This window comes from Phyllopteryx taeniolatus, chromosome 12 (assembly GCF_024500385.1).
Source record: "Phyllopteryx taeniolatus isolate TA_2022b chromosome 12, UOR_Ptae_1.2, whole genome shotgun sequence".
NCBI lineage: Eukaryota > Metazoa > Chordata > Actinopteri > Syngnathiformes > Syngnathidae > Phyllopteryx > Phyllopteryx taeniolatus.
Window position 1 is genome coordinate 25,468,747 of NC_084513.1, and position 13,761 is coordinate 25,482,507.

General features: G+C 41.3%; 1 protein-coding gene across 1 annotated transcript; it reads right to left on the minus strand.

Annotated features, from left to right (window-relative positions):
* Positions 1 to 653: 653 nt before the first annotated feature.
* On the minus strand, positions 654 to 13,274 carry gtpbp8 (GTP binding protein 8 (putative)). Its single transcript, XM_061792004.1, has 8 exons — positions 13,121 to 13,274; positions 12,681 to 12,864; positions 12,420 to 12,573; positions 8,296 to 8,394; positions 6,908 to 7,038; positions 3,840 to 3,939; positions 3,047 to 3,165; positions 654 to 865 (listed from the first exon to the last, which is right to left on the minus strand). Exons 2-8 carry the CDS (start codon positions 12,848 to 12,850, stop codon positions 775 to 777), a joined length of 864 nt encoding a protein of 287 aa, XP_061647988.1. The 5' UTR covers positions 12,851 to 12,864; positions 13,121 to 13,274; the 3' UTR covers positions 654 to 774.
* Between the last annotated feature and the right edge of the window lie 487 nt (positions 13,275 to 13,761).

Here is a 13,761-nt window from a genome sequence, read left to right on the forward strand (position 1 = left end):
AGCCAACTCTTCTTTTAAAATAACCCTGACTCCATTTCTCTTCCCATCTTCAGCATGGTAAAATAATTGAAACCCTGCCCCTAAACTTCTAGACTGACTGCCTTTCCACCTGGTCTCCTGGACACAATATATCAACCTTTCTCCTAATCATCATGTCAACCAACTCCCGAGATTTTCCTGTCATAGTCCCAACATTCAAAGTCCCCACATTTAGTTCTTGGCTCTGTGATTTCCTCTTCTCTTTCTGCCAAAGAACCCGCTTTCCACCTCTTCTTCTTCGACCCACAGTAGCTGAATTTCAACCGGCGCCCTGCAGGTTGACGGCGCTGGTAGCGGACGTTGTTAACCCGGGCCATGACCGATCCGGTATGGAATTCTTTGGATGAACGCTCATATTTGTTTGGCAAGGTTTTAAGCAGGATGCCCTTCCTGACGCAACCCTCTACATTTATCCGGGCTTGGGACCGGCCTAGTTTGCACTGGCTTGTGCACCCCATAGGACTGCATTCAATGCATTACATACTTTACAGAAAATATTGATGACATGCAATTTAGTCAATAAGGACGATTTGGGGCTGTGAGGGTTTAAACCCCACAGCAGACAAAAAGGCTTTCTTTCAAGATTTTCATTATGAAACACACCAAGCTGAGGATGTCTTCAAATGTGTGCATTTATTATAATATTTTTTTTCCTCAAGAAAGCGCTCAAGAAAAACCTAAAAAGTATGTCATATGACACCTAGGGCCACCTTTTCACACAAAGCGAGTGTATAATCAGATTTGAGAGGTGTCTGTTAACTGGATATTTCCTGTTATATGAGCGATGAAGCATCTCAGGAGGTAGATCCCTGAAAACTGGAGGGAACTGCAGAAAGAAAAAGAAAGAGATGTCAGCTGTTCAAAATTCACGTTGCTATTTTTAGAAGCAGTAGTGAAATATGGACAAATGTATTGGATGTGTTTGAAAAATAAATACTGTACACAAATGAACATATTGGGTATTCACAAAGGTCTATTTTCTCCCGTATGCTTGAGTCAGAAAAGTCGCGCAGCTCCGCACTTTCCCCTCTGCGCCCATTCCGCCGTCCACTTAAGTCTATCACCTCCGCATCTTCTGGCCATGTGCGCAGCCTAAAATGTGGCCGTTCCCTCTCATATCTGGCCTTGCGCATATTATCCCCAAGACTTAAGCGGGTTGCCTCTTGTGCGCTCCAGAGGCTGTAGGAAGCCTCGTGCCCCGGGAAGGTGAAACATAATATTTTACGTTTTGATTTGCTCCCGTGCTCCGAGCCTCCGATGGCTGCTGCTGGCGGCCCGGCGGCTGACTCGGCACGATGACGGACACCTGGCCCATCGCCCACTGCTCAATGGCCGCAACATGTCTTGACCATATTACGCCGATGGACACAGAATTACATTTTCAGTATTGTACAATACGTAATATAGGGAATAAAGAAAACAAAAACATGCCCCTTAGTCTGTTCGACGAGCGGTACTGACATTACACTGGCAACCATTAACTTTTGTTTCCTCTACGAGGGTTAATTTCACATTTAAAGTGTGCCGTAGTCCTCGAATGGATTTCAAAGGCTTTCATGTCTCAAGAAAAATCCACATTGCAGGAATTCTACCCACCTGCAGACACGCCTCTACAGCCGTTACGCGCAAACTGGCCAGGTATGCGCGAGGGGTGTGTCAGAGGTCATTGTGGCCGAATCGGCCTAACTTGAAAACACGCAAGGCAGGTGCGTAAAATACTGACTTATGCAGAAACGGGAGAATATGGCCCAAGCTTTTTAAAAACTGGTTGTGAAAAGATTAATAATGTAACATTTATCTATTACACACTTCACAGTGAAAATGAGAGGTGATGCAAAACCTTTGTAGACTATTTCTACCATATAACAAATTGGTTTCGATTTGAGTCCGATTTGTTTTTTCTTAGTCTTTTCAATCAGCTTGAGATGCAGCTGTGCATGTAATTCACCAATACAGTGGCACAGCAAAGATTGTATGAGTTAAACAAATGATAATGTATTTAAGTATGATTTTACTGCTTCAACAAGAAAGTTTTTTGAATTTCTTTGACTTTTTATGTTATTATATTTTCTTTCTGAATTAGATTGTTTTTTATCAATAAATATGTTGAACAAGCAACAGGGAGCTTACTTTATAATTGAGGCTGTCCAAGGAGCATGATTACCCAAAGGTCAAGTCCCGCTAGGGTACATCCTAACTGATCCGCTTGGCCAAATGGTTGACTCTAGGCGAGTAATTGTGAAAGTGTTTAACACTGAAGGCCAGCTCTGTTGTGGAGAACCATAACAGCTCTATTCCAGTTATCTTGGGATGTCTGTCTTTACAGTTATTTCAAAGGCACAGACCAGCAAGACAGCAACATTTGTTGTCAGTGCACTGCTGTGTCAAGTCCACAACAAAACAAGGCTTGCTTATCAGACAACCTGCAGTGCAGTGCAGCTTGCAACTTGCTTTGACGCTACCCACTGACTAGCCTGGTGACTTGGTGGAGAAACGGTAGAATACACAATACACAAAAGTATCCATTTACACTTAATCAAACAAGAGTTAATAGATAGATAGATACTTTACAACCGTACAGTGAAGCGTTGCTATTTTGTTGTTGTCTTTTTTTTTTTTTTTATACATCAACAAATTAAATTCAAATCAATTCATATCACATTCACTTGTGACTACGTTTCTCTTCCTCACCAGCAGAGGCCCCTCCTGCCCCCAGCGCTCCATCCAAAGCCAAATTAATCTAGCTGTTGTAATATTGTCTTATTTATGTTCTAGTTGACATTACTAATGAAATACTGAGCTTAAAATAGTACTACACACATCTTTCTAAGTCTAAGACAAATCTAAATCAAATTAATCTTAGGCTTAGATTTAACCTATGTACTGTATGCATCAAGCATTGATGTAGGTAGGATTGGTCTGTTGCAAATACTTCCATTGGATTTGTTGGCTCAATGGGGGAAAGAAAAAAAAAAGAATGTGGGCAAAGAAAGTGTGTGACACTCACCTGACCAAAAATGGCTGGGGGAAACAGCTCGTGGTCTGTGTTTTAATCACGTCTTGAAAATTCAATAAATTTGTTAGCAGTGAGCCACGACCACATTTATCAATCTTAGTTACCACCATCTGCAAAAAAAAAAAAGTTTGTTACATGATAATTCAAATTATGTCCCATTGTGGTCTGCTGGCTAATTGGGAGGTCTGTAAATTGAACAACCAAAAGTTAAACAAAAAATAATAGAGTGCAACGTTTTCACTTGCCAAGCTTTTCTCAAAGCTGTGCTGCCAGAGCCTTAAAACGCTTAAAATATTTAATAGCATGAGAGCATGAATAATTGACTTTAGTGCCGAATGAGTGTGGGTGTTTTATTATATAGTCACACATTTCAGAGGTCTGTAGTATTTAAATAGCTCAGTAGGGCATTTACCATTAATTCGGTGGCGTTTGTTGACATAGGGCTCAGAAGAAAATGATAAAAATCTTAAAAGCAGACATCCAAACACCAAAGGCAAGAAAAAGGTGAAAGAAAAAGCATTGTAGGAGGGGTCTGGGAACCCCTCCTACAATGCTTTTTGACGAATAATAATTATGAATTATTAAAACTTAGACTACACATTCTTTTGGTCAAATTACTGCATTCATGCGACATAAGAGTGCTGTATTTAAGTGGACTCGAAAGAGAAACATTACTCTTTTAAAGTGCATTAAATACATTGACACGGTAACACTCATGAGGGCTTCTTCTCACACTTTATTTCAACTACAGGAAGTCCTCGAGTTACGACTTTATGTATCTTACCACATATGGACATCTAGTTTCCTCACACATCTCAAGGGCGATGTGGTCAGTCTTTTGCAGTCCAACACTTCCATCCACCAACAAGAACGTCCTGACAAGACTGGAAGAAAAAAAAACAAAAAACATTGGCTAGAAGAGCAGGGATTCGGGGGACCTCATAACCATAACACTCCCCCCGATCCCCACCCCACCCCTTAGTTGCAGCGGCGATATCTGAAACACTTGATATTTCGACTTTCTGCAATCACTGAAAAAAATATCAAATTTGGAGGAAAAACTGAATTTCAGTCAGAACGCAGAACGGTTACAGCCACAATATCTGACATGAGGAAATAATGCAAAACTATAATTGAAGCTAATGCATATGCAGTGCTGCTAGTAAGTTTGTGAACCCTCCTGACATGGTCATTCTTTTTGTAAAAAAACGAACGAACCTTGTTAAACATACAGTGCCGTGAAAAAGTATGGCCCCCCCTTCTCAAATTCTTATATTTTTGCATAGTTTCCCCACTTTAATGTTTAAGATCATCAAATGGAAATATCAGACAAATATAACCCAAGTGAACTTTATTAAGGAAAAAAAATATTCAAACTTACCTGGCCCTGCGTGCAAAAGTTGTTGAATCATGAATGACTAATTGTGGCTAATCAAAATTTTTGGTTAATTTTCACTGATCACACCCAAGCCTGATTACCTCCAGACCTGTTCAATCAAGAAATCACTTGAACAGAATCTGTCCCGACAAAATCAAGCTGGACAAAAGATCTAAAAATGTGGCAACAAAATGGCACAATCCACAAAAATTCCAGAACAGTCGAGAAATAAAGAACTCCCCGAGGGACACGGTCGAACGCCTTCTCCAAGTCCACAAAGCACATGTAGACTGGTTGGCCGAGGGTGTAGAGCTGGCCCACTGTTCCACGGCCAGGACGAAAACCACACTGCTCCTCCTGAATCTGAAATTCGACTTCCCGACGGACCCACCTCTCCAGCACCCCTGAATAGACCTTACCGGGGAGGCTGAGTAGTGTGATCCCCCTGTAGTTGGAACACACCCTCCGGTCCCCCTTCTTAAAAAGGGGGACCACCACCCCAGTCTGCCAATACAGAGGCACTGTCCCTGATGTCGACGTGATGTTGCAGAGGCGTGCCAACCAGGACAGCCCCAAAACATCCAGAGCCTTTAGGAACTCCGGGCGAATCTCATCCACCCCCGGGGCCTTGCCACCGAGGAGTTTTTTTAACCAACTCGGTGACCTCAACCCCAGAGATAGGAGAGCCCGCCTCAGAGAACCTAGACTCAGCTTCCTCATTGGAAGGCGTGTCAGTAGAGTTGAGGAGGTCTTCGAAGTATTCTCCCCACCGACTCACAACGTCCCGAGTCCCCACAACGTCCCCATCCCCACAATACACAGCGTTGGTGGTGCACTGCTTTCGCCTCCTGAGACGCCGGATGGTGGACCAGAATTTCCTCGAAGCCGTCCGAAAGTCTTTTTCCTTGTCCTCACCGAACTCCTCCCATGCCCGGGTTTTGCTTCAGCGACCACCAAAGCTGCATTCCGCTTGGCCATCCGGTACCCATCAGCTGCCTCAGGAGTCCCACATGCCCAAAAAAGGCCCGATAGTACTCCTCCTTCAGCTTGACGGCATCCCTCGCCGTTGATGTCCACCAACGGGTTCGGGGATTGCCGCCACGACAGGCGCCAACGACCTTACAACCACAGCTCCGGGCGGCCGCCTCGGCAATAGAGGTGCGGAACATGGTCCACTCAGACTCAATGTCCCCCGCCTCCCCTCCTCCGAGACATGGGTGAAGTTCTGCCGGAGGTGGCAGTTGAAACTCCTTCTGACAGGGGTTTTTGCTCGACGTTCCCAGCAGAACCTCACAATACGGTCCGCCGGGTCGGACCGGCATCTTCCTCCACCATCGGAGCCAACTCACCACCAGGTGGTGATCAGTTGACAGTGCCGCCCCTCTCTTCACCCGAGTGTCCAAGACATGCGGCCACAAGTCCGATGACACGACCACAAAGTCGATCATCGAACTGCGACCGAGGGTGTCCTGGTGCCAAGTGCACGTGTGAACACCTCTATACTTGAACATGGTGTCCATTATGGACAATCCGTGATGAGCACATAAGTCCAATAACAGAACACCGCTCGAGTTCTGATCCCCCCAATCACGCCCTTCCAGGTATCACTGTCATCGTCCATGTGAGCATTGAAGTCCCCCAGCAGAATGATGGAGTCCCGAAGGCGGAGGGAGGCTAACCTCTCGTCCACCGGGGTGAATCCCAACGTACAGGCTCCGAGTCGGGGCAAAAAGTATACCCACACCTGCTCGGTGCCTCTCACCCTTGGCAACTCCAGAGTGGAAGAGAGTCCAATCCCTCTTGAGAGGACTGGTACCAGAGCCCAAGCCGTGTGCGGAGGCGAGTCCGACTATATCTAGTCGGAATTTCTCGGCCTCACCCACCAGCTCGGGCTCCTTCCCTGCCAGAGAGGTGACATTCCACGTCCTTAGAGCCAGCTTCTGTAGCCGGGGATCGGATCGCCAAGGTCCTTAATTTTGTTATGGTTATGTTTTGTTTAATGATAATGTTTTTCTGAAATGCTTGACAGTTTAATTTGAATCCCTTTAAATAAAATTAAAGGTGTGTGCTCTGGCCTTTCATGTTTTCTTTAAAGAATTGGACCCACCTTACAAATTCTCCCTGGGTAATCATTTATCAAATAAAAGTAGGGCTGTGAATTTCAAAATAAGAGCAAGTAAATAAAAAACTATTACGTGTTCAAATAAAGTGCTTATCTTGAGAATAATTCTTTGAAAAAAACAAAACAAAACAAAATACAGATAATACGTCATGTTTTGATCATATGGGCAGAAGCAAAATCATGCATTGTAAAAATACATTATACTTAGAAGGGTTTTTCTAGAATTCTGAGGTCAACTTTGGGGGTGCGTATTATACATGGGTACGCATTATTCACGAGAAATTACAGTAAGTGTATGCCCAATTGTTTGTCGCACATATAGCTTCTCCAAGTAGATAAATAAACATCTTACTTCTTCCTTGAGTAGAGATATGGTTCAACCATATCCACAAAATCTTTGGGTGCTCTATGTCCATAACCTGGCATGTCCACGATGGTGAAAGCCCTACCTACTCTAAAGAAGTTCATCTTTTTTGTGTGACCCTACAAGGAAATACAGAACAAACAAACTCTGATTAACGTCATTTAGCACTGCACTGTAATTAGAATTATATAGCTTTGTGATATCCGTATTCAGGAACAGCTTCTCATTTTCAATTCAGAAATACATTTTAATATACCCATGTTCAAATGCCAGGTTTTTGTGATACAAAAAATTAAATCAACATATCATTTTAAAACATTTCCACCCTTAAAGTGGCCTACAACCAGTACAACATTAGATTTTTTTTTTTTAACCTTTTCATTTATTTTGGGTTAATTGGAGACATTTTAAATGGTGGCAGGTGTGTGCTGACATCCATTGATTAGTTAATTCTGAACACAGCCACATGCCAGTTAGAAAGAAGAGGCTGATTTTACTTCCCCTATTGAAAACATTAAACTGTAGTTTGTTTTTGTTTCAGAGATTAAAAAAAAATCTCAGAAAATATCATTAAATCAAGTGTTTTCTATAATTCACAAAAATACTGTTTCTTATAGGTTTATTACTATAGACTCCCAACACTATCCAGTGAAATTGTTACCGTACAATAGTAAGTCAAAAATAATATGATTTATAACCTATGGGTATATTGTTGCTAACCTGCCCAAACTGAATCTGTTTAAAATGTTACCGTTAGATTTTTGTTTTTATTTATTTATTTTTAATATTTTACTGGCCCCAGGAAGACTTTGACATGCAAAAGCAAACAAATGTTTCCAATTAAATAATTCTTTGGGACTTTTAAATTATATAATATTCTACAGTATATCTTTAATAATATTCCTGTCTCCCAAAATATGTCATGACATAGAAATAGTATAAATAAAATCCTCACGGCCAGTTGCCTTTTTTACATTTACGAGAAACATTTTCTCCGGGTACTCCGGCTTACTCCCACACCCCAAAAACATGCATGATAGGTTAATTGAGAACTCTACATTGCTCATAGGTGTGAATGTGAGTGTGATTGGTTGTTTGTTTATGTGTGTCCTGCGATTGGCTGGCGACCAGTTCAGGGTGTACCCTGCCTTTTGTCCAAAGTTAGCTGAGCTAGGCGCCAGCAACCCTACTGAGGATAACTGGTACAGAAAATGGATGGATGGATGGATGTGGAGGCCAACTACAATAACAGATAGCATAACTTGCAAACTGAGATGAGCCAAATTTTTAATAAATCAGCTTCTCTTCTCCCCTATGTGCATTTAAAAGTGTCAACTGCTACATATAGCACATGCACGTCAGTTATGGCTACTTACAGGGGTTTTGGAGATTTTGACTTCCACATTAGGACTCAGGGAAAATAGGGATTTGATAAGAGATGACTTTCCCACATTGCTTCGTCCAATGAAACATACCTGGGGATACACACCAACACCATTGATATAATAGGTAACATTATTAAACTTGGATGAAAAACATTTGTCTTTACAAAAACTTCCTAACATTTGTAGAAGCTAATTGAACAATTATAAGAGAGGGAAGTCTGAGCTTCCCTGCTAAAGTCACTACCCCCCGCGACCCAGCACACTTAAAAAAATATAGGAAAAAAAACAAGTGATAGACACTGCAGACATGTTGGTTAAATAATGATATAATGTTAAAATGTGTCCAGAACTTAGGGTGCAGAACTTATTTTATTGAACATTTCTATTTCCTAATCAAAACAAAATACTGTACCTACACAAGTAGCAATGTACGAAAACTAATTTTACCGTAATGCTTTATATAAATACAGGGTGACCCCTAAGTTTCCATATATAAACAAAAAAAATTATGAAGCCATTTTTATTTATATAATTTGCTCTTTATTTTCAATAATGCGTGTCCTCACGCATTTAGCACAGCTACAGTTACGCTTGTAATGGCGTTGGTGGTGATACATTCCTTGAGAGATGATTTATGCTTTGTCGATTGCCCTGAAACACAATGGATGTCAAATGCCCCCAAAGGTGAAAATTCAGTTAAATTGACATTGAACACAATTGAGGTTAGGCATATTGGTGTACCCCTCGACAGTGTTGTAAGCAAAGCAAATCAAATGTATTTATATAGCGCATTTCATACACAAGGTAACTCAATGTGCTTTACATGATTAAAAGCATTGAAAAACAAAGAATTCCAGAGCCACAATGGAGTTCAAGGACAAATTCCAGCTGCAATGCTCACCAGCCTTTCACTAACACTCACACATGGAAACAGTGATTGCTCTAATCTGTCCCAGAATTAACAGACACTGACCTCTGCGACATTTTTCGATGCATTCAACTATTCATTTGCAAAGATGGAGCAAAGTTAGTCAGGGTTGACTTGCACAGGACAAGTTTTCTCATTCTGTACTTGCTCTAGTGTGATTTTGGCCCATTCCTCCACACAAGCAGTCTGCAAATCTTGAAGGTTCCGTGGGCTTGAGTTTCAGTTCTATCCATAGATTTTTGATTGGATTCAATTCAGGTGATTGGCTGGGCCATTCTAGCAGCTTTCTTTTAATTTTTTTTTTAATCAATTGAGACCTCCCTTGGCAGTATGTTTTGGATCATTATCCTGCTGAAATGTCCTCCCTCGTTTCATTTTCATCATTCTCGTGGATGGTAGCAGATTTTTGTCAATAATGTCACAGTACAGTTGTCCATTCATCCTTCCTTCAATAATGTGTTTACCAGTACCATTTTCTGACAGCAGCCCCACACCTTCATGTTCCCACCTCCGAACTTCCCTATTGATATGGTGTTTTTAGGGTGATGTGCAGTGCCATTTCTCCTCCAAACATGGTGTGGATTATGGCATCCAAACATAGTTTAGACTATATTCTCCCAGTATTTAACTGGCTTGTCCAAATGTATTTTTTTCCAGAATTCCATTCAAAAAGTTAAACTTTCATAGATTATTGATTCAGGGCCCACAATTTAAACAATTTCGAGTATTTATTTGTTTATTTTTACATAATTTGGGTTTCCAATTCAAAAAATTTCAATACTGTGAAGAAATCAGCCCACATTTTGCAGGCCGTAAATGTTTGAAACTGAGTGTTGTTACACACGAATCATCTACTGTACTCAAAGCCTCTGCACATGTTTCCCCAGGTGTCATTAAATTGCTTCACTTTGGTTCAATATGGGGAAGACTGCAGACTTGACAACTGGCCAGAAGAACATCATTGATACAAAAGTTCATATCTAAGGAGGCTGGCTGTTCACAGAGTGCTGTTGTGTCCAAGCATATCAATGGAAATTCTAGTGGGAGGACAAAGTGTGGCAGGAGAAGATGCACCAGCAAAAGAGATGACCGTGGGTTTCAGCGGATTATCAAACAGAGAAGATTCAAGAATCTAGTAGAGATCCAGAAAGAGTGGAATGAAGCGGGAGTCACAGCTTCAAAAACCACGACATTTAGATACATCCAGAAGATGAGCTACAACTGTCGGGTTCCTCGGGTTAAGCCACTTTTGAGCCTGAGGAAGGAAGCATAGGAAGCGTCTCAACTGGGCCAAGGAGAAGAAGGACTGGACTGTTGGCCAGTGGTCCAATGTCCTCTTTTCTGATGAAATGAAAGTGTGCCTTTCATTCGGGAATCAAGGTCCAAGGGTTTGGAGGAAGATGGGTGAGGAACAGAAGCCAAGCTGCTTGAGGTCCAGTGTGAAATATCCACAGTCAGTCATGATTTGGGGTGCAATGTCCAGTGCAGGTGTTGGTAAACTCTGCTTTCTTAAATCCAAGGTCACCGCAACAGACTACCATGATGTTTTACAGGACTTTGTGAATCCTTCTGCTGAGGATCTGTATGGAGATACAGATTTCATCTTCCAGTAGGACCTGGCCCTTGCCCATACCGCCAGAAGCACCAAAACCTGGTTTGATGCCCATGCCATCACAGTGCTTGACTGGCCAGCCAACTCGCCGGATCTAAACCCTATTGATTATGTATATTGATAGTACCCTATGGGGTATTATCAAGAGGAAAATGAGGGGCACCAGACCCAAAAACAAACAAGAACTGACACCAAGCATCAAGGAAATCTGGGCTTCCATAACTCCCAGGCAATGCCACGGGCTGATTGCCTCAATGCCACAGCCCATTAAGGCAGTGATTCAAGCAATGGGATTCCCAACCAAGTATTTAAGTTAAACTAATTGTTTTGAAAGTACCATATTTTGATTGATTTCATGTCACTATAATTTCTTTCTCTTTTTTTTCTACAAAAACTAAAAGTAAATTGTTATTTCTTCACAGTATTCTATTGTTTTAATTCCTGATTTCGTGGGTTTTATGAGCTAGAAGCCCAAATTATGTAAAAATAAACAAATAAATACTTGAAATTGTTTGAATTCTGGGTCCTGAATCTACAATCTATGAACCTTTAACTTTTTGAATGGAATTATGAAAATAAATAAACATTTTCGTGATATTAAATTTTTTGGGAGAGGGTCCATATATATATATTTTTTCCTTTGTTCCCAAATGTGTATTGATAGCATACATTTTGGTGTTGACAAAACAGTAACCCTCATGAAACTCGGTTGAAAAATGAGAAGTTCCGACTCAATTTTAGTGTCCATGCATTGCCGTTGATGGGAACGTTGACCTGCCCAACATGGCCGCCACATAGGCACGTCTTGTTACCCGAGCGGCTACAACGCGCCGGCCTATCTCGTGTTCATATCTCTGTTTGTGACTGCGGGGTAAGTTAAAAGGCTTTGCGCCGCGCTCATTTTCGTGACTTACTCTCCGCGGTAATGCGGTCACAGCCAGATTCGGTGAAAAGCCTACTGTACCATTTAAACACTTAATCTGGTGTTTCTTTATTTTAGCAATTAGCACGGCCTGTCCTTGTGATATTGTTGCTTGTTTAAAAATGGTAAATTGGTGAATGGACTGCAGTTATATTGCGTTTTATCTACACCATCACAGTGCCCAAAGCGCTTTACAAAGCCTCACATTCACCCAATAGCACCAATAGTTTACTGCAAAAGAGGCGAAGATTGGTGACTATGCAATTGCGAAATGCCAGTCTCTCTGGTTTCCAGCCCCCCGCCCCCTCTTTTCTCTTCTCCCTCACCATTCTTGTCCTTCCTCTGCGACGTGCAGAGTCACCGTCGAGAACTGCACCAATGAAGGCACCTTTCTCAGCCGAGACGGCGTGCACGTCGCGGGTTGTTTTAAAGTCCCTCCCAACTTCTTCTCCCTCCCTGGAGACTGGAGTGGTAAAAACTCTTGAATCTACTTTTAGCACATACTGTATAATAAGTAAAATAGCATATCACTTGCAGTTCAACAAGTTACTGAATGAAAGAGGTATATTAAAAAGCAGTAGCGGATTTACTTGACTCATCATGGATGGCAAACGGTAAAACAGCTTGCAATTTGATCAACGCACTCGACTGACCTCTGGTTGTTTCAGTGCAGGCGAGTGGTCCATCCGCTCTGCTGACATATAATAATCGATATGATGAGATGGTGAGGAGCAGAAGAGCCTCTCTGCTTTTAGAACATCATCAAGACAGGGCTGAAAGAGATGGAACTGTGTCCTATCCACAGAGCTGAAAGTGTATTTAAAATGGGTGTTTATGACTGTATATTATTTGAATATTTGGGAGTGAGATCAGGTAACATTGGGATTTGAATTTTGAAAAACAAAAAACAGTACCTGTCCAGATAAGCGTCTACATCTGTAAAAGGGTAAAGTAAGCGTTGGACTTTGTTTGGGGCTCGAAGTCTGGCCTCTTGCAGCGAGGCAAACTTGTGAACTCTCTGTAGAGGGAAAGTACACAACTGAGTCCTTGCTTGAAGCCACGGTGGAAGTCGCAGGCAAAACATCTCCCCATAAAGGTCTGTGGGGAAGGGACGAACGGATAAATTCAGCTTTAGATTTATTTTCTACAAATCACAACTTTGATGTATAGGCATCATTAAAAAAAAACATTTATAACATTATATGTATTGTAAATATTAACCGTTTATCAATTAACTTTAGCTAGTTGTAATCTTCGATTGGTTATTTCATCTGGGGAATCCAGAACTATTGTAAATTTATCATACGAATAACAATAACAATAACAATAAATATCAAATAATCTCATCGCTCACCCGTGTTATGTCTGCATGCTTTCACATATATTCCAGAAATAACAAATAGTAAGACATAGCAAGAGTCTTGTCCACCATAACAACCGAAGTCTACAATATTGGTGCAGCTCAAATACAGCCGTCTGAAACATCAACCCATTCGAAAGAGGTTCCTATGCGCTTTGCTTAACAATTAAGATACTGTAGACATTTAGATTTTTACCCCAATCCATTATATTGAATACATAATATGGAGTCCAAAACAATAACAAACATGGTGCAAACATAAATTGTTCATGTAGTTTTAACGCTTTTAAAATGTATTTATTTCCCATTTCCTTTTCTTCAATTTTGATATGATGTGGCTTTTCACTGGAACTTATTAGAAGAACAAAATTGAATAATGAATGTTAATACAGATTATTATAGGTTATTTCTCAAAAAGATGGCCCGAACAGAAAACTACATTAAGAAGCCGTGGATCCATACATGTATTTGCTGTTACTTTGTTTTGCGTGAGCCCCCCCTCTGCTGTTGCTTCATTCTTCTTATTTTGATTATTGAAGTAAAGTATCTATCTAAGATTTGTTTGTGTTTTATATGTTCGCCACGATTGCTCGCCCACAAGTTTTCCCATTTTCGCCACACGATGGCGGTGCAGT

Coding starts and splice junctions, on each gene's coding strand:
- gtpbp8 (XM_061792004.1), bottom strand. CDS start 12,850: ATGTTTTGCCTGCGACTTCCACCGTGGCTTCAAGCAAGGACTCAGTTG. Junction 12,574..12,680: donor GTAGACGCTTATCTGGACAG/GTACTGTTTTTT, acceptor ATACACTTTCAG/CTCTGTGGATAGGACACAGT. Junction 8,395..12,419: donor CTGCACTGAAACAACCAGAG/GTCAGTCGAGTG, acceptor GTGTATCCCCAG/GTATGTTTCATTGGACGAAG.